General features: G+C 50.4%; 1 protein-coding gene across 5 annotated transcripts in view; it reads right to left on the minus strand.

Annotated features, from left to right (window-relative positions):
* Window positions 1-22,654, minus strand: part of KDM2B (lysine demethylase 2B) — a 153,644-nt gene extending 130,990 nt beyond the window's left edge. The window contains exons 1-4 of one of the 5 annotated variants that reach the window (XM_030821532.1): window positions 22,509-22,654; window positions 20,532-20,676; window positions 17,509-17,587; window positions 16,259-16,305 (exon numbers count right to left, since the gene is read on the minus strand). In XM_030821532.1, coding sequence (XP_030677392.1) covers window positions 16,259-16,305; window positions 17,509-17,587; window positions 20,532-20,676; window positions 22,509-22,631 — 394 coding nt within the window. In that variant the 5' untranslated portion in view covers window positions 22,632-22,654. Of the gene's footprint in view, window positions 1-16,258; window positions 16,306-17,508; window positions 17,588-20,531; window positions 20,677-21,342; window positions 21,378-21,742; window positions 22,183-22,508 lie in introns of those variants that run through there. The other 4 variants (XM_030821526.1, XM_030821524.1, XM_030821525.1 and 1 more) reach the window with 4 other exon arrangements.
* Window positions 22,655-27,684: the final 5,030 nt, after the last annotated feature.

The raw sequence follows: 27,684 nt of genomic DNA on the forward strand, positions 1-27,684 counted from the left end.
GCACCCAGCCTCCTTTTCTGAGCAATAACCACACCTCCCACTGCCATCACCGCCCTCCCCAGCACCTCCTAGGCACCCTCTTGGCCTCTGCTACTTTGCAGCTTTTCACATCACAGATGCCACTTGGGAACAGTGTTCAAGACTCCCGGTCAGGCCAGGGCCAAGCCAGGGTCCCCGCTGACTACACCTCAGCCTGCCCCGCCCTCTGATGCAAGGGAGTCAGGACTTAAGGGACTGGCTTAATTCAGCTGCATGCCTGCCTCAGACTAGAGAAGGGCTGTGGGGAGCAGCTGGGCCTGAAGTCAGAGGGGGAAGAGCATAGGGAAGAGTCCCGGGCAGGCCAAGTGACTGTCTTAGGAGCAGAAGGTCGGGAGGCTTGGTTCTAAGAAGAGCTTCCTTGGTGTGCCGGGAGCTCCCCAGGTGTCCTGGAAGGAACAGTCTATGGGAGGGGTGGGAGGGGAAGTGGTGGGAGGAGGAAGGAAAGTCAGTTCTGTTGGGCACCTGGGCTTCACGGACCTCCCCTCCCCCAGGGAAACAGAAACGGACAGGTCACCTGTTCATGCCACACAGCTGGGGTCCAGCCCCCACGGGGCAGCAGGAAACACAGACATGATAGAACACTACCGAGAGAGGCAGGGTGTTAGCAACAGACTAGACCAGGGAGGCAGGAGATGTAGGGAGAATCCAGAGAGTGAAAGAGACTTAAAATGCAGCTCAACCAGGCCGGGTGCAGTGGCTCATGCCTGTAATCCCAGCACTTTGGGAGGCCGAGGCAGGAGGATCACCTGAGGTCGGGAGTTCGAGACCAGCCTGACCAACATGGAGAAACTCCATCTCTACTAAAAAAAAACACAAAATTAGTCAGGCATGGTGGCGCATGCCTGTAATCCCAGCTACTTGGAAGGCTGAGGCAGGAGAACTGCTTAAACCCAGGAGGCAGAGGTTGAGGTGAGCCGAGATTGTGCCATTGCACTCCAGCCTGAGCAACAAGAGCAAAACTCTGTCTCAAAAAAAAAAAAAAAGGAGTAACATCTATGATATATATATGAAACAAGTAGAAATTTGATCATTGAAAATGAGTATTTAATAATTTTAAGGAGTTACTGTGTTTTTATATGTTTTTATTTAGGAGACATCTCGCTCTATCACCCAGGCTGGAGTGCAGTGGTGCCATCATGGTTCCCTGCAGCCTCGACCTGTGGGGCTCAAGTGATCCTCCCACCTCAGCCTCCCAAGGAGGCTGGGACTACGGGCATGAGTACCATGCCTGGCTTTATTTTCTTTTGTAGAGACAGGGTTTTGCTCTGTAACCCAGGCTGGTCTCAAACTCCTGGCCTCAAATGATCCTACTGCCTCAGCCTCCCAAAGCACTGGGATGACAGGCATGAGCCACCTCACCCAGCCTGGACTGACCCATTTCCAGAACTCAGTTGCCTTGTGTGTAAAGGCAGGAAGAAACTGACTTTATACTTTTTCTTTCCTTCACCACAGAACCCTTTCTTCAAACAGACGCTTTGATGACAGCCAAATACACATAAATAAAAACAAAACAAGCAGCTCAGGCTGATGCAGGAGGTGGGTGGGGGGTGCTCAGAATTCAGACCTAGATTCCTGGGGTTTCCCTTTGAAATTCACTGGGTTGGGGCATTTTTGGGTCCTTTCCCAGGGGCGAGGCACTGAGTTTTAGTTCCTGAATACTCGGATCACTTCCCTTAAATGTATAAAGTGGGCAGGGGCAGGGGCAGTGGGGGCAGAGGAAGAGACGGGGGCAGAGGAAGAGACGGGGGCCGCCAGTCCCTTTTGGCCTGAGCTGAGAGATGAAGAATGAGCCCTCCAGCTTCCCGGTCTGATCTGTCATAGGAGCAAAGGGAACCGGGCATACAGGCTGAGTCTCTAAGCAAAAGGTTCAGTACCGGGGAAGAGGCAGGTAGCCCAAAGAGACGGAGGGGACAGATCAGTGCCAAGAATGGAATGCAGCCCTCCCAGCCTTTAAGAGCAGCCATCTCTAGAGCAGCTGACAGGGACAAGCGGCCCTTCGGACCCGCGAGGGATCCACACTGCTGGGGCTCTCGGGTTCTTGAAGTCAGTGGGTTACAGGAGAAATTTTCCACATGGGGCAGTGCCTAGAGTTCCTAGGCAGGCCAGCAGCCTCCCTCCCTCCGCCGCCCACCCACCCCAGGCTCATCGGTGCTCTGGCTCCTGGGCTGCACACACATCCAACAGGTTCCAGCTGTGGAAATTAGTCCACAGCCCCGTGGTCCCTGCTTTGAAGGATCTATCCATCAGTTCCGAAAGCCTCAGGCTCGGGGCCAGGACGAGGCTGCTGAAAGTCATCTAGAAGGCTAATGTGAAACATACACAGGCGTGACCCCAAACTCCCCAGAGCCCTGCTCTTCCGAGAGCGCACAGAACTCTTCCACATCACAGTTCTGGAAACTTCTCCAGCATCCTCACATTTCTGGACTGGTTTTGTATTTTGTTCCTCATCCATGTCACAGAGGTAGCACTGATTAGCAAGAGCACTGGTCACAGGTTCAAATCCGACCCTGCTCTACTGTTTTGAAACAGCAGTGAGGCCTGAGTTCAAGTGATACGCCCGCCTCGGCCTCCCAAAGTGCTGGGGTTACAGGGGTGCACCACGGCGCCTGGCCCCCTCTCCCTGCATTTCTATCTGTCCTGGCAGTTGGATGCCTCCCCTACCTGCCGCTCTGGCCTTGACCTCTCTCATGAGATCCAACTCAATGTGCCCGGAACCATATCCATCTATGCCCACCCCCCAAGTTGCTTTTCTTCTGGGGGTCTATTGGAAGCACTGTGTTCTCCCAATCACTGAAATTCAAACCCACATGTGACTCTGATGTGCCAAGTACTATCTGAGCAACTCAAAAATAATTTGTCTCCAGGCCTCAGTTTTTCCCATTTGTGAAATGGGAAAGCAGGACTGGAAGAACTCTAAGACTCCTTCCCAAGCTTAAAATGGAAAAAGTCTATGATTTTAAACCAACTTTAGGCCGGGAGCGGTGGCTCATGCCTGTAATCCCAACACTTTGGGAGGCTGAGGTGGGCGGATCACCTGAGGTCAGGAGTTCGAGACCAGCCTGGCCAACATGGCGAAACCCCATCTCTACTAAAAGTACAAAAATTAGCCGGGCGTGGTGGCGCAAGCCTATAATCCCAGCTACTCAGGAGGCTGAGGCAGGAGAAGCTTGAACCCGGGCGGCAGAGGTTGTAGCGAGCCGAAACCAAGCCACTGCACTCCAACCTAGGTGACTTTTTTTTCCATGACTCTGTCTTGGGGAAAAAAAAACTTTAAAAAGGTCTGGCCGGCACAGTAGCTCACACCTGTAATCCCAGCACTTTGGGAGGCTAAAGCGGACAGATCACCTGAGGTCAGGAGTTTGAGACCAACCTGGCCAACGTGGCGAAACCGCGTATCTACTAAAAATACAAAAAATTAGCCAGGCGTGGTGGTGCGAGCCTGTAATCCCAGCTACTCAGGAGGCTGAGCCAGAAGAATCGCTTGAACCTGGGAGGTGGAGGTTGCAGTGAGCTGAGATGGGGCCACTGTACTCCAGCCTGAGCAACAGAGTGAGACTCTGTCTCAAAAAAAAAGTCTGGGGACAAGTCAGCCAGCTTTGATTTCCAAGGGATGAGAACTTAGTTTTTCTCCAAAACACAGTCCATCAAGGGCAAGATCCACAGCTCCTGACTAGCACCAGGCCAGACACAATACAGACACCCAGTAAATCTGTAAGGGAAGAAAGCCTGGAGGAGGAGGAGGAAGAGGGGGAGGAAGAGAAGGAGGAGGAGGAAGAGAGGGGGGAGGAGGAGGGGGAAGAGATAATATGGGCTTTGAAGACACCCAGGGCCAGGTGCAGTCCTGGCTCCACTGCCTACCAGCTGTGAGGTTCGATCCCTCCAAGCCTCAGATGCCCCACCTGGAAAAATGAATACCTAATTCATATGACTACTGAGGAGAACAAAGTGAATCCCTATGGCACATATGCGATAAAAGATAGGTGATTATTAGTATAATTGCATGAATACCGAATGAAGTCATTTGTCATGAAGATTCAAGAAAAGGGCCAAAGAAAGCATCACTTGGCTTGGATTCTCTCATTAGAGAGAAATCTGATAAAGACATAATATGTGGGCCCTGGTGCAATGGCTCTCGCCTGTAATCCCAGCTACTTGGAAGGCTAAGGTGGGTGGATCCCTTAGGCCTGTGAGTTTGCGAGCAGCCTGGGCAACATAGCGAGACTCATCTGTACAAAAAATAAAAAATAACAACAATTAGCCATGCATGCCCATAGTCCCAGCTACTAGGGAGGCTGAGGCAGCAAGATCACTTGAATCCAGGAGGTCAAGTCTGCAGTGAGCTGTGATTCTGCCACTGCCTGGGCGACAGAGTGAGATTCTGTCTCAAAAAAAAAAAAAAAAAAAAGAGGGCCAGGCTCGATGGCTCACGACTGTAATCCCAGCACTTTGGGAGGCCGAAATGGGTGGATCACTTGAGCCCAGGAGTTCAAGACCAGCCTGGCCAACATGGTGAAACCCCATCTCCACTAAAAATACAAAAATTAGCCGGGCATGGCAGTGGCTGCCCGTACTCCTGGCTACTCGGGAGGCTGAGGCACGAGAACTGCTTGAACTCAGGAGGCAGAGGTTACAGTGACCCAAGATCGCACCACTGCACTCCAGCCTGGGTGATAGAGTGAGACTCTGCCAAAAAAAAAGCCAAAACAAAACAAAACAAAAGGCCAGGCACAGTGGCTCACGCCTGTAATCCCAGCACTTTGGGAGGCTGAGGCAGGCGGATCACCTGAGGTCAGGAGTCTGAGACAAGCCTGGCCAACATGGTGAAACTCCGTCTCTACTAAAAATACAAAAAGTAGCGAATCCCAGCTACTTGGGAGGCTGAGGCAGGAGAATCACTTGAACCTGGGAGGCAGAGGTTGCAGTGAGCCCAGATCACACCATTGCATTCCATACTGGGCAACAGAGTGAGACTCTGTCTCAAAAAAAAAATTTTTTTTAAAGACAAATCTAGGCAACATAAGGAAATCCTGCCTCTACAAAACATTTAAAAATGATCTGCACATGGTGGCGCACTTGTAGTCTCAGCTACTTGAGAGGTTGAGGTGGGAGAATCACTTGAGACCAGGAGGTTGAGGCAGCAGTGAGCTGTAATTACACAACCGGACTCCAGCCTCGGCAACAGAGCAGAACCCCCCACAACAAAGAGTATAGTGTCTAGGTCCCAACCAGTGCAACAAAACAAGGAAATATATTAAAAGGCATAAAGGGCCGGGCGCAGTGGCTCACGCCTGTAATCCCAGCACTTTGGGAGGCCGAGGCGGGTGGATCACGAGGTCAGGAGATCGAGACCACGGTGAAACCCTGTCTCTACTAAAAATACAAAAAATTAGCTGGGCGTGGTGGCAGGCGCCTGTAGTCCCAGCTACTCGGGAGGCTGAGGCAGGAGAATGGCGTGAACCCGGGAGGCGGAGCTTGCAGTGAGCCGAGATCGCGCCACTGCACTCCAGCCTGGGCGACAGCAGCGAGACTCCATCTCAAAAAAAAAAAAAAAAAAAAAAAAAAGGCATAAAGAGGTCAGGTACTGTGGCTCACGCCTGTAATCTCAGCACTTTGGGAGGCCGAAGCGGGTGGATCACGTGGTCAGGAGATCGAGACCATCCTGGCTAACATGGTGAAACCCCATCTCTACTAAAAATACAAAAAAATTAGCCGGGCGTGGTGGCAGGCGCCTGTAGTCCCAGCTACTTGGGAGGCTGAGGCAGGAGAATGGCGTGAACCCGGGAGCCAGAGCTTGCAGTGAGCCGAGATCGCGCCACTGCACTCCAGCCTGGGCGACAGAGCAAGACTCCGTCTCAACAAAAATAAATAAATAAAATAAAATAAATAAAAGGCATAAAGATTGGAAAGAAGAAACAAAACTGCTATTGTTAATAGATGGTATAATTGCTTAACTTAAAATAGCAACCCCCCAAAAATCAAATACCTAGGAATAAACCTAAGAAGATATGCAAGTCTTCTATAAAAACCCTACAAATCAACAGAACAATATGGCATGTTCACTGAATAGAAAACTCTGTATGATAAAAACTTCCCCAGTTGATCCACAGAATCAACAAGATTCCAATAAAAATTACAGCAACCTTTAAAGAAATATGGACAAGGTGATTTTAAGATTCATACGGAAAGGCCCAGCACGGTGGCTCACGCCTGTAATCCCAGTACTTTGGGAGGCTGAGGTGGGCGGATCACGAGGTCAGGAGATCGAGACCACGGTGAAACCCCGTCTCTACTAAAAATACAAAAAATTAGCCGGGCGTGGTGGCAGGCGCCTGTAGTCCCAGCTACTCGGGAGGCTGAGGCAAAAGAATGGCGTGAACCCGGGAGGCGGAGCTTGCAGTGAGCCGAGATTGCACCACTGCACTCCAGCCTGGGCGACAGAGCGAGACTCCGTCTCAAAAAAAGAAAAAAAAAAAAAAAGATTCATATGGAAACACAAAGGGTCACAAGACAAGGCAATCTTTTTTTCTTTTTTCTTTTTCTTATGTTTTTGAGACAGGATCCCTCTCTGTCGCCCAGGCTTGAGTACAGTGGCGCGATCTCGGCTCACTGCAGACTCCGCCTCTGGGGTTCAAGCGATTCTCCTGCCTCAGCTGGGTAGGAGAGTAGCTGGGATTACAGGCGCGCACCACCACACCCAGCTAATTTTTGTATTTTTTTCTAAAGAGGGGTTTCATCATGTTGCCCAGGCTGGTCTCAAACTCCTAGACTCAAGCGATCCTCCCTCCTAGGTCTCCGAAAGTGCTGGTATTACAGGCTTAAGCCACCACGCCCGGCCTGAAAAGGAAATCTTGGAAAAGAACAAAGCTGAAGAACTTATCACATAGTGAGTCCTATCATAAAGCTAGTTAAGGCAGTGTGGCACTGGCTTCATAATAGACACACCAGCCAGGAACTGACCCACACAAATGGAGTCACCTCATTTATGACAAAACAAGATTTCATTGCCAATGGGGAAAGGATTTTTTTTTTTTTAAGACAGAGTTTCATTCTTGTTGCCCAGGCTGGAATGCAATGGCATGATCTTGGCAGACCGCAACCTCCGCCCCCCTGGGTTCAAGCAATTCTCCTGCCTCAGCCTCCCGAGTAGCTGGGATTACAGGCACCTGCCACCACACCCGACTAATTTTTTGTATTTTTAGTAGAGACGGGGTTTCAAGATGTTGGCCAGGCTGGTCTCGAACTCCTGACCTCAGGTGATCTGCCCACCTTGGCCTCCCAAAGTGCTGGGATTACAGGTGTGAGCCACTGTGCCTGGCCCAGGATTTTTTTTTTTTTTAAATAATAATAGTGCTGGGTCAACTGGACAACCATATGGGAAAAAAGGGGAGAACTTGACCGCATCTTCCACCAAACAGAAAAATCAATTCCAGATGAACCATAGATCAAACTATGATCGTTCAAACAATAAGGCTTTTTGAGAAAAACGTGAAAATCTTCATGACCTTAGAGTAGGCAAAATTTTCTTAAGCAAGATACAAAAAGAATTAATGCAACAAGCAGAGCTAAATAGTCTGTGTTAAAATTAAGAACTTCTAGGCCAGGCGTGGTGGCTCACGCCTGTAATCCCAACACTGTGGGAGGCTGAGGCGGGAGGATTTCAAGGTCAGGAGTTCAAGACCAGCCTGGCCAACATGGTGAAACTCTGTCTCTACTCAAAATACAAAAATTGGCTGGGCATGGTGGTTCATGCCTGTAATCCCAGCACTCTGGGAAGCTGAGGCAGGCAGATCACCTGAGGCCAGGAGTTCGAGACCATCCTGGCCAACATGGTAAAACCCTGTCTCTACTAAAAATATAAAAAGTAGCTGGGCATGGTGGCGGGCACCTGTAATCCCAGCTACTCGGGAGGCTGAGGCAGGAGAATCGCTTGAACCGGGAGGCGGAGGTTTCAGTGAGCCGAGATTGTGCCATTGCACTCCAGCCTGGGTGACAAGAGCGAAATTCCATCTCAAAAATAAATAAATAAATAAAAATTAGCCGGGCATGGTGGCGGGCACCTGTAATCCCAGCTATTCAGGAGGCTGAGGCAGGAGAATCGCTTGAATCCAGGAGGCAGAGGTTGCAGTGAGCCAAGATCATGCCACTGCACTCCAGCCTGGGCTACAGAGCAAGACTCTGTCCTGAAACAAACAAACAAACAAACAAACAAAACAAAATTTCTGCTCATTCAAAGACACCTTTTTAGGAATGTGAAAAGACAAGCCACAAAGTGGGAGTTTTTTTTGTGTTTTTTTTGAGACGGAGTCTTATTCTGTCACCCAGGCTGGAGGGCAGTGGTGCAATCTCAGCTCACTGCAACCTCCGCCTCCCAGGTTCAGGTGATTCTCCTGCCTCAACCTCCTGAGTAGCTGGGATTACAGGTGTGAGCCACCACACTCTGCCTCTCATTTTAGTATTTTTAGTAGAGACAAGGTTTTACCATGTTGGCCAGGCTGGTCTCAAACTCCTGACCTCTGGTAATCCACCCACCTCAGCCTCCCAAAGTGCTGGGATTACTGGCAGGAGCCACCGCCCCCCACCTGGGTATATATATATATATATACCCATATATATCCGACAAAAGACTCACATCCAGAATATATAAAGAACTCTTATGTTATAGTCTGAATTGTGTCTACCTATAAAATGTATATATTAATATGTTGAAGTCCTCACCCTCAGCACCTCAGAATGTAACCATATTTGGAGATAGTGTCTTTAAAAAGGTAATTAAGTGAAAATGACGTCTTTAGGGTGAGCCCCCATCTAATATGACTGGTGTCCTTATAAGAAGAGTTTAGGGGCTGGGCAACGTGGCTCATGCATGCAATTGCAGCACTTCGCAATGGCGAGGCGGGAGGATCACTTGAGCCCAGGAGTTTGAGAACAGCCTGGGCAACAAAGCGAGACCCATCTCTACAAAAAAGGAGAAGAGTTTAGGACAGACATGCAAAGGGAAAACCACATGAGGGAAGGGAGACGACAGCCAACTATAAGCCAAGAAGAGAGAGCTTCAAAGAAACCACAGCTGCTGCCACTTTGATCTCGGATTCCTTGCCTCCAGAATTGTAAGAAAATACATTTTTTTTTCTTTTCTTTTTTTTTTTGAGATGGAGTCTCACTCTGTCACCCAGGCTGGAGTATAGTGGTGCAATCTCGGCTCACTGTAACCTCCACCTACCGGGTTCAAGCCATTCTCCGGATTCAAGCAATTCTCCTGCCTCAGCCTCAGGAGTAGCTGAGATTACAGCTGTGCACCACCATGCCTGGCTAATTTTTGTGTGTTTAGTAGATACTGAGTTTCGCCATGTTGGCCAGGCTGACCTAGAACTTCTGACCTCAGGTGATCCGCCCACCTCAGCCTCCCAAAGTGCTGGGATTATAGGCGTGAGCCACTGCGCCCAGCCTAAGAAAATAAATTGTTGTTGAAGCCCCCATCTGTGGTACTTTCTTATGGCAGCCCAAGCAAACGAATATACCTTACAATTAATAAGAGACAACCCTTTGAAATAATGGAGAAAAGACCTGATGAGACATTTCAGAAAATATCCAATCATGAAACAAAGGCCAGGTGCAGTGGCTCACACCTGTAACCCCAGCACTTTGGGAGGTCGAAGCAGGAGAATTGCTTGGGCCCAGAAGTTTGAGACTAGCCTGGGCAACATGGTGAAATCTCATCTCTACGAAAAATACAAAAGCGTTGTGGCGGGCGCCTCTAATCCCAGCTACTCGGGAGGCTGAGGCAGGAGAAACGCTTGAACCCAGGAGGCGGAGGTTGCAGTGAGCCAAGATGGTGCCACTGCACTTCAGCCTGAGCAACAAGAGCAAAACTCCATCTCAAACAAACAAAAATACACACACACATACACACAAAAAAAGAAATCTACAACTACACACAACAAACAATATGGACGAATTGTATATAGACAAAGCTGAGCAAAAGAAGCCAAAAACTACAGAAGACATCCTCCACGATTTCACTGGCATAAAATGTGAAAATAGGTGAAACTCATCCATGGGGCTAGAAGTCAGGTTCACTAGCAGTGGAGGGCTGAGACTAGATGGGCAGACGCAGGGGATTCTGGGTACTGGTTACCCTGATGTGTTCAGTTTCTTAAAATTAATCGAGCTACGTGGTTACCATATGTGCACTTTTCTGTATGTATATTATACTTCAATGAATGGGTTTTTTTAAGGGTACAGTGTTACAGAAATGGAAACTGCCTTTTTGTTAAAAAAAAAAAAAAAAAAAAAAAGGCTTGGAGCTGGGAACAGATTGCTGATGGAGAAAAGCCCAATTTTAGGACATTAGAGAAGAGTCTGCAGCCCCAAGTTGTGGCCTGAACACCTGGTAGTGCACAAATCCCTTTCTCAAACGGCCACATCCCGTGGTGCAGCGCCCAGGGCAAGGTAAGACGCTGGAAGACACAGGCTGCGACCCTGCAATGACTAGGAGGGCTGGCCCAGCCTTCCCCACACACTACCCTCCAAAGCAGACTGTCAGGTCTGTTAGGGCTGTGTTTATGTCACCCAGCAACCCTGGAGAATCACTGCTTCCCCACTTTCAGTCCACGTGGTTCTGCTGGGCTGACCCCAGCCAGCAGCTCCAGTCTGGCGCAAGGCTGTGCTAAGACTGTCAGAGCCAATCCAGAGGCATTTAAGGGAATGACTGAGGTTTTGGGAAGGACCCTGAGCCGGCAGGATAGACGCCTGAAGCTACTGTGGGCCACTTCTTCGCCCACCCTCCTTACCCTCCCATGGGGAGAAGCCTGCCAAGAATGAAGCAGAAAGAGGGAGTCGAAGTGGGAAGCAGAAAGGAGAAACAGACTCAACTTCTCAAGATCATTTTGGAGCATCCAGACATAGATGTCCCTGGAGGTTATATGCTGAACTTACGACCTAAGTCTATGAATTTCCTTTTGCTTAGGACAGCTAGAGTTACATTTGTCACTTAGGTCACTTATAACAAATGTGCCCTATCACCACACTCTGGAAGCCTGTGTGCAGCTCAGAGGCCGAAATGGGCATAATAATTCCCCAGGCCAACTGCAGTCAGGAGCCTCCCTCAGAGTTCAGAGCAGCTGTCCCTCTGCAAAGCACTTGAACATTCATTGCTCCATTTGATCATCACAGAAATACCGAGGGAGAGGGGGCTGGAGGACCGTTCCTGCTTTCTTTTTTCTTATCTTTCTTTTTTTTTTTTTTTTTTTTTTTTTTTTGAGACAGGATCTCGCTCTGTTGCCCTGACAGAGTGTAGTGGAGTGCAGTGGCGTGATCTTAGCTCACTACAGCCTCAAACTCCTAGGCTCAAGTGATCTGTTCCACCTCAGCCTCCTGAGGAGCTGGGACTACCAAGACATGCCACCAAACCCAGCTGATTTTTGTGTTTTGGGTTTTTTGGGGTTTTTTTGTTGTTGTTTTTTTTTGAGACAGAGTATCGCTCTTGTTGCCCTGGCTGGAGTGCAATGGCCAATCTCTGCTCACTGCAACCTCTGCCTCCAGGGTTCAGGCAATTCTCCTGCCTCAGCTCCCCAAGTAGCTGGGATTACAGGCACCTGCCACCATGCCCGGCTGATTTTTTTGTATTTTTAGTAAAGACAGAGTTTCACCATGTTGGCCAGGCTGGTCTCAAACTCCTGACCTCAGGTGATCCACCTGCCTCAGCCTCCGAAAGTGCTGGGATTACAAGCGTGAGCCACTGCGCCTGGCCATTTTTGTGTTTTTTGTAGAGACGAGGTTTTGCCATGCTTCCCAGGCTGGTCTTGAACTCCTGGCTTCAATCGATCCTCCTACCTTACTTAGCCTCCCAAAGTGCTGGAACTACAGGTGTGAGCCACCTCACCCAGCCTGCATATCTTTAACATGCTTTTGGGTCAATTATTCTGGCTGGATCATCTGACACATCTGACACACTGGCCGGCTGCTTTCATCCTCCACACAGACACCAGAGTTGGCTTCTATAAAACTTCAAGCAAATGACCTCACTGCACAGCCACTAGCATGGCTATGGTCAAAGAGACAGACAATAACAAGTGTTAACAAGGATAGAGGGAAACCAGAACCCTTACACACTACTTATGGGAGTGTAAAATGACACAGCTGCTTTGGTAAACAGTCTGGCAGTTCCTCAGTAAGTTAAACACAGTTACCACATGATCCAGCAATTCCACTTCTAAAGATATACCAAAGATAAGTGAAGATGCATGTTCAACAAAAACCTGTATGTGAATATTTTTAGCAACATAACAGCCAAAAAGTAGAAACAACCAAAATGTCCATCAACAAATGTGGTCCAAAAACATTTGTTTTTGGATAAACAAAATGTAGTCTATCCATACAATGGAATATTATTCAGCCAAGAAAGAGAGTGAAGTACTGCCTCATGCTGCAACATGGATTGCCTTGAGAACATGACACCAAGTGAAAGGAGCCAGACACAAAGGATCGTGTGTTCTATGATTCCACTTGAATGAAATGTCCAGAATCAGCAACTTCATAGAGACACAAGGCAGATTAGCAGTCATGCTAATCTAACAGCGATGGGGGAATTGATACAGGGTTTCTTTTGGGGGTGATAGAAATATTCTGGAATTTAGTGGGGATGGTTATACAGCATTGTGACTATATTAAAACCAATGACTTGTGCCTTTTCTTCTTTTGGGAAAGAGTCTCACTCTGTCACCCAGGCTGGAGTGCAGTGGTGCAATCTCGGCTCACTGCAACCTCTGCCTCCCAGGTTCAAGTGATTCTCCTGCCTCAGCCTCCCGAGTAGCTGGGATTATAGGAATGTGCCACCACACCTGGTGAATTTTTGTATTTTTAGCAGAGATGGTGTTTCACCATGTTGGCCAGGCTGGTCTTGACTTGAGGTCAGGACCTCAAGTGATCTGCCCGCCTCAACTTCCCAAAGCGCTGGGATTATAGGCGTGAGCCACCGCGCCCAACCAACTTCTACATTTTAAAATGGTTAAGTGGCAACTTTTATAGTATGTGAATATTATCTCAATTTTTTTTTTTTTGAGACAGTGTCTCACTGTGTCGCCTGGGCTGGAGTGCAGTGGCGCGATCTTAGCTCACTACAACCTCTGCCTCCCGGGTTCAAGTGATTCTCCTGCCTCAGCCTCCTGAGTAGCTGGGATTACAGCCACCCGCCACTACACCCAGCTAATTTTTTGTATTTTTAGTGGAGACGGAGTTTCACCATGTTGGCCAGCCTGGTCTTAAACTCCTGACCTTGTGATTCACCCGCATCGGCCTCCCAAAGTGCTGGGATTACAGGCATGAGCCACGGTGCCTGGCCACTCATCTCAATTTTTTAAATGTGGCCAGGTGCATGGTTCAAGACCAGCCTGGGCAATGTAGTAGCAAGACCCCATCTCTACAAAAATAAGTAAATAACTAACTGGGTGTGGTGGTACATGCCTGTGGTCCCAGCTATTCTCGAGGCTAAGGTGGGAGGATCGCTTAGGCCCAGGAGTTGCAGGCTGTGGTGAGTCGTAATCATGCCACTGCACTCTAGCTTGGACAGAAGCACGAGACTGGTCTCTAAAACATATAAATAAAATTAAATAAAAATGTTTCAAACCCATCCCAAGAAAATAATCAGATCACAGAGATACTCCCTTCAACCCACTTAAAAGCTTCCCAGTGGCTTCAACACACTAGAAGTCAAACCCAAATTCCCTACAGGAACCTGGGAGGCCCTCACATCCCAGCTCCGTGGTCTCTGCCACCTCTTCTGCCGCTTTCTCCCTCACTCACTCAGTTCTGCACTCCAAGTTTATCCCCCCACTTCCCTTGTGCCCTTGCTCTTCCCTCAGCCTAGAATGTCTTTTCCCACAGCTGATTCTCATCAGTCATGTCTCTGTTCAAATGTCCTCCTTCATCTCAGAGGCCCTCCCTGACCACCCTGTCTAAAATGAAGCCCCACCATGTGCCATGCCATTATTCTGTTTATTTTTACATAGCCCTGTCACCATCAGAAAAGACATTTCATTTTATCATTAATATTTATTTTAGAGATAGGGTCTTGCTCTGTTGCCCAGGCTGGAGTGAAGTGATGCAATCATGGCCTGCAGGCACGAACTCGTGGGCTCAAGTGATCATCCGGTCACAGCCTCCCAAGTAGCTACAACTACAGGCACACACCACCACACCTGGTTAAATTTTTTTTTTTTTTTTTTTTGGAGGTGGAGTCTCGCTCCGTTGCCCAGGCTGGAGTGCAGTGGCACGATCTCAGCTCACCACAACCTCCGCCTCCTGGGTTCAAGCTATTCTCCTGCCTCAGCCTACCAAGTAGCTGGGACTACAGGTGCCTGCCACCACGCCCGGCTAATTTTTGTATTTTTAGTAGAGACGGGGTTTCACCATGTTGGCCAGCTGGTCTCGAAATCTTGACCTTGTGATCCTCCCGCCTCAGCCTCCCAAAGTGCTGGGATTACAGGTGTGAGCCACTGTGCCCAGCCTAATTTTTTTTTTTTTTTTTTTTTTTTAGAGATGGGGTCTCACTATGTTGCCCAGGCTGTTCTCAAACTCCTGGCCTCAAGCAATCCTCCTGCCTCAGCCTCCCAAAGTGCTAGGATTACAGGCATGAGCCACCGTGCCCAGCCAGATATATCATTGTAAACACTGTTTACTTTTTTTTTTTTTTTTTTTGAGATGGAGTCTCGCTCTGTCGCCCAGGCTGGAGTGCAGTGGCGCCATCTCGGCTCACTGCAAGCTCGCCTCCCGGGTTCACGCCATTCTCCTGCCTCAGCCTCTCCGAGTAGCTGGGACTACAGGCGCCCGCCACCACGCCCGGCTAATTTTTTGTATTTTTAGTAGAGACAGGGTTTCACCGTGGTCTTGATCTCCTGACCTCATGATCCGCCCGCCTTGGCCTCCCAAAGTGCTGGGATTATAAGCGTGAGCCACCGCGCCCGGCCTACTTTTTTTTTTTTTTTGAGACAGCGTCTCACTCTGTTACCTAGGCTGGAGTGCAGTGGCACGATCTCAGCTTGCTGCAGCCTCCACCTCCTGGACTGAAGTGATCCTCTCACCTCAGCCTCCAGAGTAGCTCGGACTACAGGTATGCACCACCACGCCCAGCTAATTTTTTGTAGAGACAGGGTTTCACCATGTTGCCCAGTCTGCTCTCAAATTCTTGGGCTCAAGCGATCTGCCTTCCAAAGTGCTGGGATTACAGGAGTGAGCCACCACCCTCGGCCTACTGTTTACTTCTTTTTTTTTTTTTTGAGACAGAGTCTCGCTCTGTCGCCCAGGCTGGAGTGCAGTGGTGCCATCTCTGCTCACTGCAAGCTCCGCCGCCTCCCGGGTTCACGCCATTCTCCTGCCTCAGACTCCCGAGTAGCTGGGACCACAGGCGCCCGCCACCATGCTGAGCTAAATTTTTGTATTTTCAGTAGAGACAGGGTTTCACTGTGTTAGCCAGGATGGTCTCGATCTCCTGACCTCATGATCCACCCGCCTCGGCCTCCCAAAGTGCTGGGATTACAGGTGTGAGCCACCGCACCCAGCCACTGTTTACTTCTTGACTGCCTCTTGTACCCACCAAGAGGGCAGGGAACTTATCCATCTGTTTGCAGCTCTGACCTTACCCCCCAAGTAGCTAAAAAGTGTTTTTCTGGAAAGAATAGATTGATTGAACAACTGCCTGTAAGATCTGAAATGCCACCTACTCACTGGCCGAGTCTCCAGAGTGCTAAGTCATCAGCCACCTGCAGGTGCTCAGGGAGCTCATGTGCATTTGCAGAGCTCGCAGTTCCAAGCCCTGCCCCAGGCCTGTCTAGAACCCCAAGGTAGCAGGAGGAACAGCCCCTCCCCTTGAAAGCCTGAAAGTCTATGACGGATCATAAAGCACCCAGTGTTTACCCGGCAACCCACAAACAAATGCAGAGGAGAGCTCTCAGATTGCATCGCTGACACCCAGGCTGGAGGCAGCGTCCAAATGGGCCTCATAAAACTGTGTACCGGCAAATGCCCTCTGATACAGCTTCTTATGACTTTGCAACCCTACCTGTTCTCCAGAATGAAACGGTTGCAGCTCACACCTGCTCCTGCCTCCTCCTGTGGGGACTTTGTTTTCAGAGGCAGTTAAAAGTCTAAATGGGCAGGTGGTGGCCACCTCTTTCCCCTTCCCTACTCCAGCATGTCTGAGGCATACACACGGCAAGCAACTTACCCACTAGGAGTTTGACGTCTCGGACTGTGAAATCAGGGTCAGGCATCCTGGGGAAAGAGGAGCACAGACCTTTGGTGAGAGGCCAGAAACAACAGAGCTAGACTCTACCCTGGGCCCGGGGGGAAGCCATTTTTCCAAGAGTGGTCCTTTCCCCTCAGTTTGGGAACTCAAAATGAGAACATCCAGAGGGAGAGTAGACCAGTTGATGCCTCCAGGAAGGGTCACCCCAGAACCACTAAGGCCCTTCCCTACCCCAAAAGGCAACTCAAACCTGAACCTCAGCAGAGGGTGGGACATCCACTGTCCACCCCATTTTTCCAGGGAAGCTGGAAGTGTGGGGTCAAAGGTAAGGGCCAGAGCTAGACATTCAAATGCCTGCTTTCTTTTAGGGTGGATAGCCCTCTCTATGTCTCTTTCTATCCTCTAGAAAATACTCTCCATAAGGAGTTTTATGCAAAGTGGGACGGACACCTTTAAGTTCAGAGGGAAAAAAAGACATGTATTGTACTAGTTCCAGGGATGTGGTAATATGGGCTACAATTCACTATTAATTAACAATGATGCCCAAGGTTTAAATCCTACTCATAGGAATGGACTCTTGAGCAAGTCTGGGAGCAGATGCTGGAGAGAGGCTGCCTGGGACGACACCCCAAGCCTCCTCCCCTACCCCTGCCCAAGGGGCACAAACCTGTTCTTCCAGCCTGCCTCCCAGACCTCTCCCCCCACCTGGAGCTCTGACAGATCTCAGTGAATGAAAGCAGACATAGTGGAGGGACAGGCTGCAGAGCAGGCAAAGAAAGGGGAGACATTGGCACCCCAGGAAACACACGTAGTGGGAATCTGCATAAGAAACAGGTATCTAGGTGCCCTGGGTCTGGGCTTAGAGGCTGGCTAGTCTCTTTGCAGCTCAGGCTCTGCCTCAGTCTCCTGATCTGGAGCAAGGGGAAGGAGGAGAGGTACAATTCTCTGTAGGAGGCCACTGAGTGTAACTGGGGTGGGTCAGGGAAAAAAGTCAACACTGCTTAATTACCCTATGTCCTCTCTCTGCCCAAAGTCCCTGCAAAAGACCAGTCTTTGGAGAGCGTTTCCCCTTTGTCAGGCCTTGAACAAGGAGATGCTGTTCCCAGATCATGAAAAAAGATCCTTCTCAGTGATGAGAGGTGGGAAGAGGGTGGAAGAAATCCATCCCAAGCTATAAAGTATGTTAGGGAGGAAGACGGGGGAAGGAGCGATTAGTTTCAGCAACTTACTTAATTCCCAGTCCATCCTTTTCTCGAAATATCAGGGGAACCCTGAGAGCTTCTCTCTGTACGTACTCATAGTTGAAATCTGTTTGGATATTTGAATTAAAACAAGTTGGTTAAGTCACGAAGGAGCAAATGAACCGGGATCTGTTGGTTAGGGGAAGAAAACTGATGGACGAAGGGGCAGGGGGTCCAGGAGATGCAGGCACCAGCTGTACAGCAAAAGCTCCTTGGAAAATGATCGGGAAATGGATTAGGCAAAGCCCAAGAGAAGCCATGCCAACGATCAGCTCCTCTGCCTACTCAGTCAGTCATTCTCAGCATGCCCCACGGGTCCAAACTTGTCAATGAACAGCCCAAGGCCAGCAAGGGTTGGGGAGGAAGACTCAAAAGAGCCCCGCACAAAAAGAGCCCCAGCCATTGCTGAGAAAGAGGGATAGACAGAGACACACATCCCAAGCCGCGCTCAGAAAGTAAAGGGAATGCAAAATTGAAGAATGCCACCTGGGAGGATCTGAAGGCCCAGAGAGGAGGCTGGGAGGAGGGCCCTCATTGTAGCTGAGCATCAGTGAAAATCTTATTGTAATATCCTGCATAGTGAAGGGGAGGGGGGAAAAGCCGGTTTCCCTGGAAACTGTGTATTTGGTGCCAAAATAACTAGGGAACTGGGCACAGCTTTGTTGTCTTAAGAGTGAAATTCTGCTGTAGCCATCACAGTCCTTGCTTCAGCTGGATAACCGGGAGGGAGGCTCCCCAGGGGAAGGCTGTGTAAAGGGGGCATAGCAAGACCCAAGGAAAATTCACAGGCTCGCTCTCTGTCTAGGGTTTTTCTAGTACAGTCCCCAAATCCTTACCCAAAGTCCTGGAGGATGAAGGAGGCCTCTAATTTCTTTCCTTCCCCAATTCTGAAACCAGTGAATCTGACCCAACCATACACTCCTGAATATGAAGGTGATGGGGCTTGAGATAAATTCTCATGTCCCCCAAATCCTCAGGTAACTAAAGTAATCCGCAAGGTAAGAAGGCCTCTCCGACCATCAGAAGAGAGACAGAAGAGGCCTCAGGCCACTGAAGCTGCTAGCCCAGGGAAACAGTTCACAGGGCAGCCTTGGGGGAGGAGGAGGCCAAGACAACTCCCCTTCGAAGAGAGACAGAGAACAAAACCCAAAGCCGGGGAAAGCCCTGACCTCAGCAGCTCAGATCCCCAGGGGCTCACAGTGAATGGGGATTCCTAAGGATTTAAAGGAAGAGAAGTTTAAGAAGCTTCTATTTTGAATCCAGGCTAAGGGCTCCTGTTTCTAAGCTCCTCCCTCAAGTTTTGGGGCCAGATCTGAATTAAAGAGCAAAGCCCTGGGCCCTCCCCTTTGAAAGAAGCCGGGACAGCAGATCTAAGGATACACTTTAGCTCTCCCTGGCTGGAATACCGGCCCTCTAGACCCACCCACCCTAGGCACCCCATCCCCCAGGGTCAGCTTCAACTTCCTCAAATCAGCCTGAGAAAAAGCTCTGAAATCCTGGGCTGAGAATTCCTCCCAAATGACTAGGAAGAGTTTGCATATTGTTTGCACATAGGATCCGCCAAACGACTCAACTCAGTAAAAATGGGGGAAGAAAGGAGAGGAATTAAAATTCCACTTATGCAGAGAAAATTTAAATCAGCTGGGACTAGCACCCTGCTCTAGGACCGGGCAGGCTGGGAGAAATTTCTTCTTCCCTCCCCCAACAAATACCCCTCACCACCGGAGCCCAGCGCCCCAGGAGGCTATGGGCACAAAAGAGAAATCGCAAAACGGCAAAGCTGGGAGTCTCTTCTCAGGGCTAACCCCACAGCCACAGCCACTCAACCAGAACCTGGAGGAGGGAAGGAGGCACTCCAGGTTATCAGCTCACTGAGGGATGGAAAGGTTTTCCAAGGGGCCTCGGGGGAACAAAATAGAAACTTTGTAACTTAAAGGAAATTGAAATATCTGAAAGGGAAAAAGGAGTGAAGGGCCCGGGAAGGTTAGGTAGGGCATGTTCAAAACCCCAATCCACAGGCGATGCTAGGTTCCTCAACAAGCAGCTACACTGGCTGCAGGCTGGGAAGGCCAGGGCTCTGGAGGCCTCAGAGGTAACCCAGGGCGTCACCTTAACATCTGGAGGGTGACCCCCACCACACTCCTAGTAGTAGAGCCAGGGAGAAACCCAGGCCGTGAAGGTCTCCAAAACCCGGGAGGCGTCCCCAAATTCCGCTCTAAATTGGGTGGGCCCGCAAGGAACAGAGCTCTCCAAGTCTCAGGCCTGGGAGGAGACCATTTCCTCACTTCAAACTGCCAGGAGACAGGGATCTCCCCCAGAAGCCTGAAGGGAAGTGAACCCCTTTACCCCAACTCCTGGCTTCAACCTGTCAAGCCTGTAGCGCTAGACAGCTCGGGCCCAGGTAGGGGTTCAGGTCAACAGCTTCAGGGCGCATGGGGTCCCTGATCCAATCTGGCAGAGCCCATGGGGGAATGCGGCTCTGCGGACCCCAGGCCTAAGGGGGCATCGTCCCAAACACCCGACGCGCCCCCATCACCAGTTCCTCACTGGCAGGCCTCGAGCGGGAACGGGATTGGGAAGGCTTCAGGCCTGGGGGGGCCTCACCCCGATGCTCTAGGGGTGCCCCGAACCCAGTTCCAGCCAGGCGGCGGCACCTCAGGCAGCGCAGGGAGCGCGACCGGCTCGGGGAGGGGGAGGACGCGGCGCTCCCGCCCTCCCTCGGTCCGCCTGTCCATCCCCAGGTCCCTCTGTCCGCCGGCCCCCTGGCTCTGCCCACCCTGGGGCTGGTGGTGGGCGCGGGCCGGGCCTAGGCCCATGCCCGGCCCCCCTTACTGCCTGTCCTCCTCCCTCACCACCCCACCCCACCCCCCCAGTGCTCGGCCTCGTTTCGTCACCGGATCCCCTGGAATGGGGGACGCGGGCGCGAAATACGAACCCAGCCACCGGCAGCTCCCTCCCCACGTGCGCTCGGCCCGCAGCGCAGAGGGCGGCCCGGGGAGGGGGCGCCTCACCTTTGCCCTCCATGGCGTGCACGAAGTCCCCCTGGTACAGCTGGCTGCGAAGCTTCTCCTCTAGGCTGAAGCCGCGGACGCTGACGATCTCCTCCACGTCCGACAAGTCCTCGTTCTCGTCGTATCGCTGGCGGTCAATCGGGCGCTGCGAGGACCCAAACCAGAGAGCCCGGGACATTATTGTGGGGGCTGGAGGTCGCCTCTCAACCTGGGCCCAGCACTAACAGGTGCAGCAGCCGAGCGCCCCCTGCACCCCACCATTGCAACCCAAGCAACTTTGCGCAATTGCCAAAGATGCTGAAAAGCAGGACAAGGAGAGGGGCCCGCACCCCGAGGGTCCAGCTGCGCTCTACACGGGGTACTCCCCTCTGGTGTCTTCGGAAGCCACTGAAAGGACATCTGGGGGCCCTCCCCTGCCCCCCGCCCCCGAAATGTGTTGGGCTTTGCCCACTCGGCCGGGAGCCTGGTTATGTAACCCGCGAAGGGGGCTCCGGACACGGGCTGGCGGGGCAAATGTAGGCCCCAGGAGGAGCCGCTGCGGCGCCCGGCTCGGCGGTAACAGCAGCCCCAGCGGCCGCGGCGGCAGAGCCGGGAAGCCGGAACCGGGGGCCGGCGGCATTTCTAAAGCTGGAGCCGCCCCCGAGCTACCGGGGAAGCTGGAAAGCTGAAATGGAAGGGCTGAGACCCCAGCCGCCCCCGCCGCCCGCCCGCCAGTGCAAGAAGAGGAGGTGGGGGGAGGAGGATCGGGGCTTGGAAGGGGGAGAGGCAGACGGCCCGCCACAAAGCTCGGATCGGAGACCCCAAAACGCACCAGCAGCTGCCTCATCTCCCCACAAGCGCGCGCGCACACTCACTTCCTAAGGAGACTCCCCCACCACTCCCCGCATCCCCCTGCCTCCTCCCTCCACCGCCCAGCGCCCGGCCCCGCAGCCCCCCAGATTCCGGGCGAACCCCGAGCCCGCTCAGCCCCCCTCCACGCCTTTCCCCGACACCACCTCCCCACTTAAGTGTCTGAGACTCTAAGCCTCACAAGGGGCTGGAGGAGTAAGCAGCTTGCTTCCTTTTGCATGCAATTTATTATATTTTTTTCCCGGTCCTCTTGCAAAATACAGAAAAGGAAAGAAAAGGCAGCGAGAAACAACCAAAAAAAAAAAAGATCTATCATATGCCAGATACAGATTTGGAAAAAAAAAAAAAAAAAAGCTACACACCAATCTTCTTCCAGAGTCTTTCTCTGCCTCCATTTTTTTAGGAGAGTTCACCAATTAATTGTCAACACTCCTGCCCCCTGCATTTTGGCCGAGGGGGGAAGGAGGGAAGACCAAAGAAAACAAACCAAAAAATAAATAAATAAAGCAAGCCAGAGCCGAGATCTACAAAGTTTTGCACCAACACTTAGGCAGATCCGTTTGCAAAGTCCTAGGAAACCATTTTCAGCAGTTGTGGGGGGGGGGAGGCGTCGACGTCATAATCCCCGGAACGTAAACATTGTTGCCGATCGCGCTCGGAGCCCGCTGCCGGGCTAGTTGGGGGGGCTCTCGGCCCGGGCTTGGGGGGGTGGGGGCGACGGCCCGAGGAGGTGTGGGGCGGGGAGGGAGCCCGGGAGGCATCGGGCGCCGTTAGCGCCGTGGCATCGCTGTTTTGTTGTTGGGTCACGAGTGCGCCTCTGCACGCAGGCGCCGCCGCCGCCCGGGAGTTGTGTGCAGAGCTGACTTTTGGAGGGCCGAGTTGCAGGCGGCGGGCGCATCCCGGAGATGGCGGGGCAGGGAGGGAGGGAAGGAGGAGGGGGCGGGGAGGGAGGTGCAGATTTGCACGGCTGGCCTCAGCGGGAGGCGCGGAAATGCAAGCCGAGCATGCTGGCGTGAAAGCCCCCGGGGCCTGGCACCCCCAAAAACGACCCCCCACCTCCGTTCCTGCCCTCATTGCCCAGAGCTACCCCTCTTCCTCTTGTTTCATCCACCCCTCCCCCAACATTACCTGTGTGGCCGACTCGAATTCAAAGCATTTTGTATATATAATTTTCTTTTTTTGCTTTTTTGCTGCATGTCTTTTTCGTGGGGGGTGATCCTCTGCAGATCCCCCCATTTGCGGACTTGCCATGTGGAGGAGGCATTTGGGGGGCTCAGAAGGAAATTAGCTCGGCTCCATACCTATAAGGACTGCCTAACTTTTAAACTCCCGGCACTCAAAGATGTAGACACACACACGTACAGGAAATACAGCCAGACCAGAGCCTTTGCAGTCCGCAGCTGACCGGAAGACGTTGCCTTTCATTCATTCATTCTGCCCGCCTCTGTGGACTCCTTTACTAGGCGACCAGCCCTGAAACAGAAGTTGGACATTTTTTAAAGGTTCTTGCGCTCGGCAAGGGGAGCAGATAGATGCTTAGGAGCGAAAGACGAAGAGAATTGGATCTGGCGCCTCCTAACGCAGCCCGCACAGGAGCGAAGGGTAAGCCCTTGTTGGTCGTTTATAGAAGAAAAGTCGGTGGAAAGGTGCATGGTGCTCTGGGATGGGTGGCGGGAACTCTGGTGCCCCTTGATGAATCCTATAGGGCTTCTTAGCGGAGGTATCGGCACCCTCCGTACATACATGGGTGTCATTAGGTCCCTGTCCACTTACTAGTGTTTTTGACTACCCCAGTACTGGTCCTGGGTTGTCTTGTCCTCCCATCATGAGCAACAGTCAGGTCGACTTGGCTTGAGAAAAGCTGGCCCTAAACATTCCTCCAGCCCCAGCTGCGGCGCCCTGCTAGGCCTGATCTTGGGGGTAAAGACGCTGATAAAATGACATGGCAAGAGGGAGACGATAAAGGGACATTGTAGATAGCAGGCTTTGAGCCTGACATTTTATTTCTGCCGTAACCCTGTGGGATACTTGGAGCAGGTCATTTTGCAGATGGGGAAACTGAAGCTCAGAGAAATTATGAATCTGAATGATTGCTGTGCTCCCATATGGTCCCCAGGCTATCAGACAGACCTGTGGGAAGGACGTGGCTTCCCCACCGGGAGATAGGATGTCACTATCAGCATCGTATTGGCCGTCCTAAGAGACAGCTTCCCCCTCACTCACCTTAGAAGTTTCCTGTCCTATCTGACTGTAGTCTTTCCCACCTACCCCCAAAGGCTACTCTTTGAAGTTTGTTTTCATTCATGTTCACTAGCTGTAAAAATCTTTTAAGCAGGGATGAGGCTGGGAAACATCAAAATTTGTTTCCAAACTGAAATCGCCCACATTGGCTGCTGCGTGCAATCAGTAGCCCTTCGTGTGAGTGCTGCCGGTTCTGCCTTCAGTCCGTCCAGAACCATGGACCATTTTATTTGTTCTTGTCTTTCTCACAAGAACCCTTTAAGGGAAATCGTCTTGTTCGTTCCTATTTTGCAAAGGAGGAAATTAGGACTAAGAAAAGCAAAGCCACTCACCCAGGATCACATAGCGCGTATGTGCCGCTGCCAGGGCTCACACTGCAGCCTGGCTTGGCCATCACGTGCTCTTTTTTTTTTTTTTTTTTAGTAGCTTACCAGCCTCACTACTGCCCCATAATGAAATAAACATGTTCAAAGGAGGCTGCATGGGCTGGAGAGTGATGCAAAGTGAATTAAGTGAAATAAAGCAAAAAATATGTAATAGAATTCTTGATCTAATTAATTCTTTTTTCTCCCTGAGGCCCTTCTTTCTCTCCAAGTGGCCTCATGGTGGCCCCAAAAGCTGGCATCAGAAAAAGGTCCAGTGGCAGCCACCTTAGTGTAAAAACAGTTAAGTCCATCTATCACCTCCTTGAGGAGTTCCCGGCCTGTCAGAGTGGGAAGGGGCTGGGTAGTCACCTAATTTAATCCCCTCCCTTTACAAACCTCGAGGAAACCGCAAACACGAGAAAAGAATGGGCCAGCCGGGGGTTTGTTCCCCTTGGCCTCCCCCAGAATGCCTGCCCTGCTGCCGGGTCCTAAGTGGCCACTCAATAAATGTTGGGCCCTTGATGAATCACCTTCCCCCTCGATATTTGCATTTTCTCTTTATCAGTAATTGGCAGATGAAAGGCTTTGTCCTCCAGTTGAAAGAATTCCAAGCATTTGCTCAAAGTGGGGGAGGAGGTTATTTTGGACCAAAGGGGGAAGGGCCAAGACCCTGGAGCTCCCAGTGTTGGCTAATTGTCCCAGAGAAGTGGAGAGTAGGTGAGGAAAGAGAGAAGGTGAAGGTGCTTATCCCAGAGATGTACTTTTTCTTGCAGGAAAACACCAGGCCGGTTGTATTGGAAACACAATAATAATGATTTCCTGGACCCTCCTGCTCGATCTTACAAAAGGCCCGGTCAAATCCTGCCTGAGTTACCCCCATTCATTCTTCATTCATCGAAGGCTGATTGAGCAACTCTGTGCCCAAAGACAGAGAGGCTAGAGAAAAGAAGATGCAGCGTGGGGCATGCAGATTGGGCATACTCAAGGCTGGGTAGGACGATGGACCTGCAGCTTCCCAAGGAAAGGGTGGACACTGGATGTAGCTCTCAGAAACCAGAATCTTGATAAGAAACTGAAGTTGTTCTCATATTCATATATGATTATCATAGCTCCTGATTTTTTTTTTTTTTTTTGAGAGACGGTCTTGCTCTGTTGCCCAGGCTGGAGTGCAGTGACACAATCTCAGCTCACTGCAACCTCCAGGAGTACACTACCATGCCCAGCTAATTTTTGTATTTTTGGTAGAGACAGGGTTTCGCCGTGTTGCCCAGGCTGGTCTCCAACTCCTAGGCTCAAGTGTTCCTCCCGCCTCGGCCTCCCAAAGTGCTGATTTTACAGCCATGAGCCACCACACCTGGCCCTGTTTTGTTTTAATTTAAGGATATCTAATCATTCCACATCAGCATATATAGTTTCCTTATTCTTTTTAATGATTTCATAGCATTTCATTGGGCAGATAAATGGTGCAATAATGATTTAATTAGTTCCCTAACTTTTAGATGGTTTTCAATCTTTTTCTATTGCAAACAGAGCTATAAGGGATTGCAGCTTTGTGCTTGAGTCTGTCAGTAGAATATATATCTGAAAGTGATCATCCACGTCTCAGGATTCCTACCCTATCATCAATTATTTGTCCTTGAGAAGTTTATTTGTAAGATCTGAGCAGGTGGGACAACCTCATATCCAACTGGTATCCCCAGGAGTCTATGCAGTGCCATGCCCTTGGCAGGCACTCAGAGAGAGTGGTTTAAGGGCTAACACTGCAAGCATTCACACTGTAAGCAGATGGCCTCTTGTAGGAAACCTTTGCTGATATCCTTGGCCCCCTTTCCCCATGGACCCTTCATTCATTCCACAAATGTTTGTGGAAGGTTGATTAGGGGGACCCTGTGTCAAATCAGCCTCTTAGGTATGTATAGTCTGGTAGGTGAGTTAAAACAAATTCTGGAAAGCACTCTAAGGCTGTGCTGTCTGGTGGGATACACTAGCTCCCTACAGCTACTTAAATTTAATTAAAATAAGATGTAAAATTCAGCTCAACTCAGTACCTACATTTGAAGGGGCTAGAAGGGACAGCACTGAATGGTGCAGACACAGAATATCCCTATCATTGGCCGGGCACAGTGGGTCACGCCTGTAATCCCAGCACTTTGGGAGGCTGAGGCAGGTGGATCACCTGAGGTCAGGAGTTCAAGACCAGCCTGGCCAACATGATGAAACCCCCGTCTCTATTAAAAATACAAAAATTAGACAAGCGTGGTGGTGCACACCTGTAATCCCAGCAACTCAGGAGGCTGAGGCAGGAGAATTGCTTGAACCCAGGAGGCAGAGGTTGCAATGAGCTGAGATTGCACCACTGCACTCAAGCCTGGACAACAGAGGGGGATTCTGTCTCGAAAAAAAAGAATATCTTGAATATCTCTATCATCTATGGGACAGCCGTGAAGGGAGGCTTAGCATAGTGGGCAACCCTGTGGGCTCTGGATTCCTATAAGCTCTGAGTTTGAATCCTATCGCTATTTCCTAGCTATAAAATTTGGCCAAGCAAGTTAACCTGTCTTTGAGCCTCAGCCATAAAGGTGGGGAATTACAGCCCCTCATGGAGATTTGGCAAGGATTCAAAGGTACTGCAAATGTGAGGGGCTTTGCACAAAGTCCCAGTAATATGATCAAAAATTGGGAGTGAAGCCAGGCGCAGTGGCTCATGCCTATAATCCCAGCACTTTGGGAGGCCAAGGCGGACAGATCACCTGAGCTCAGGAGTTCGAGACCAGCTTGGGCAACATGATAAAACCCCGTCTCTACTAAAAATACAGAAATTAGCTGGGCGTGGTGGTGTGTGCCTGTACTCCCAGCTACCCAGGAGGCAGAGGTTGCAGTGAGCCAAGATCATGTCACTACACTCCAGCTTGGGTGACATCCCAAGACTCCATCACCAAACCAAAACGAAACAAAACAAGATGCAGAATACTAATAATACTAAGTTGTGCTGACCATGTAAGTAAACCAAAAGGGATATAGCTATATCTGCATGCTTTTTTTTTTTGAGACAGAGTCTTGCTATAACACCCAGGCTGGGGTACAATGGCACAATCTCGGCTCACTGCAACCTCCACCTCCTGGGTTCAAGCAATTCTCCTGCCTCAGCCTCCCAAGTAGCTGGGACTACAAGTTCTTACCACCACGCCCGGCTGATTTTTGTGTTTTTAGTAGAGACAGGGTTTCACCATACTGGCCAGGCGGGTCTCAAACTCCTGACCTCAGGTGATCCGCCCATCTCTGCCTCCCAGACTGCTGGGACTACAGGCATGAGCCACCGTGCCCGACCCATACATTGTTTAGTATGCGCAGAATTTCCTTTGGAAAGATCAAAAAGTGAGAAAAAGAACTGGGAAAAGAGAAGAAAGCCTATTTTTTGGTAAAGTGATATTTTTACCACATATGTGCATGAATAGTGCCTGATTTTAAACTTATTGACTTAATCTCATTTTAGATGGGGTAGTACCTCTTGAATTTTGTACCGCACAGATGTATTACCTACTCAAAAATAATTCCATTTTATTCTTTTTTTAAGTCTGTAAGATTCAAAATCAGGCAAACCTAAACCAAAACTAAATTTTTTTTTTTTTTTTTTTTTTTTGAGACAGAGTCTTGCTCTGTCACCCAGGCTCTGGTGTGCAGTGGTGCGATCACAGCTC

Source organism: Nomascus leucogenys, chromosome 10 (genome assembly GCF_006542625.1).
Source record: "Nomascus leucogenys isolate Asia chromosome 10, Asia_NLE_v1, whole genome shotgun sequence".
In the NCBI taxonomy this organism is placed as follows: domain Eukaryota; kingdom Metazoa; phylum Chordata; class Mammalia; order Primates; family Hylobatidae; genus Nomascus; species Nomascus leucogenys.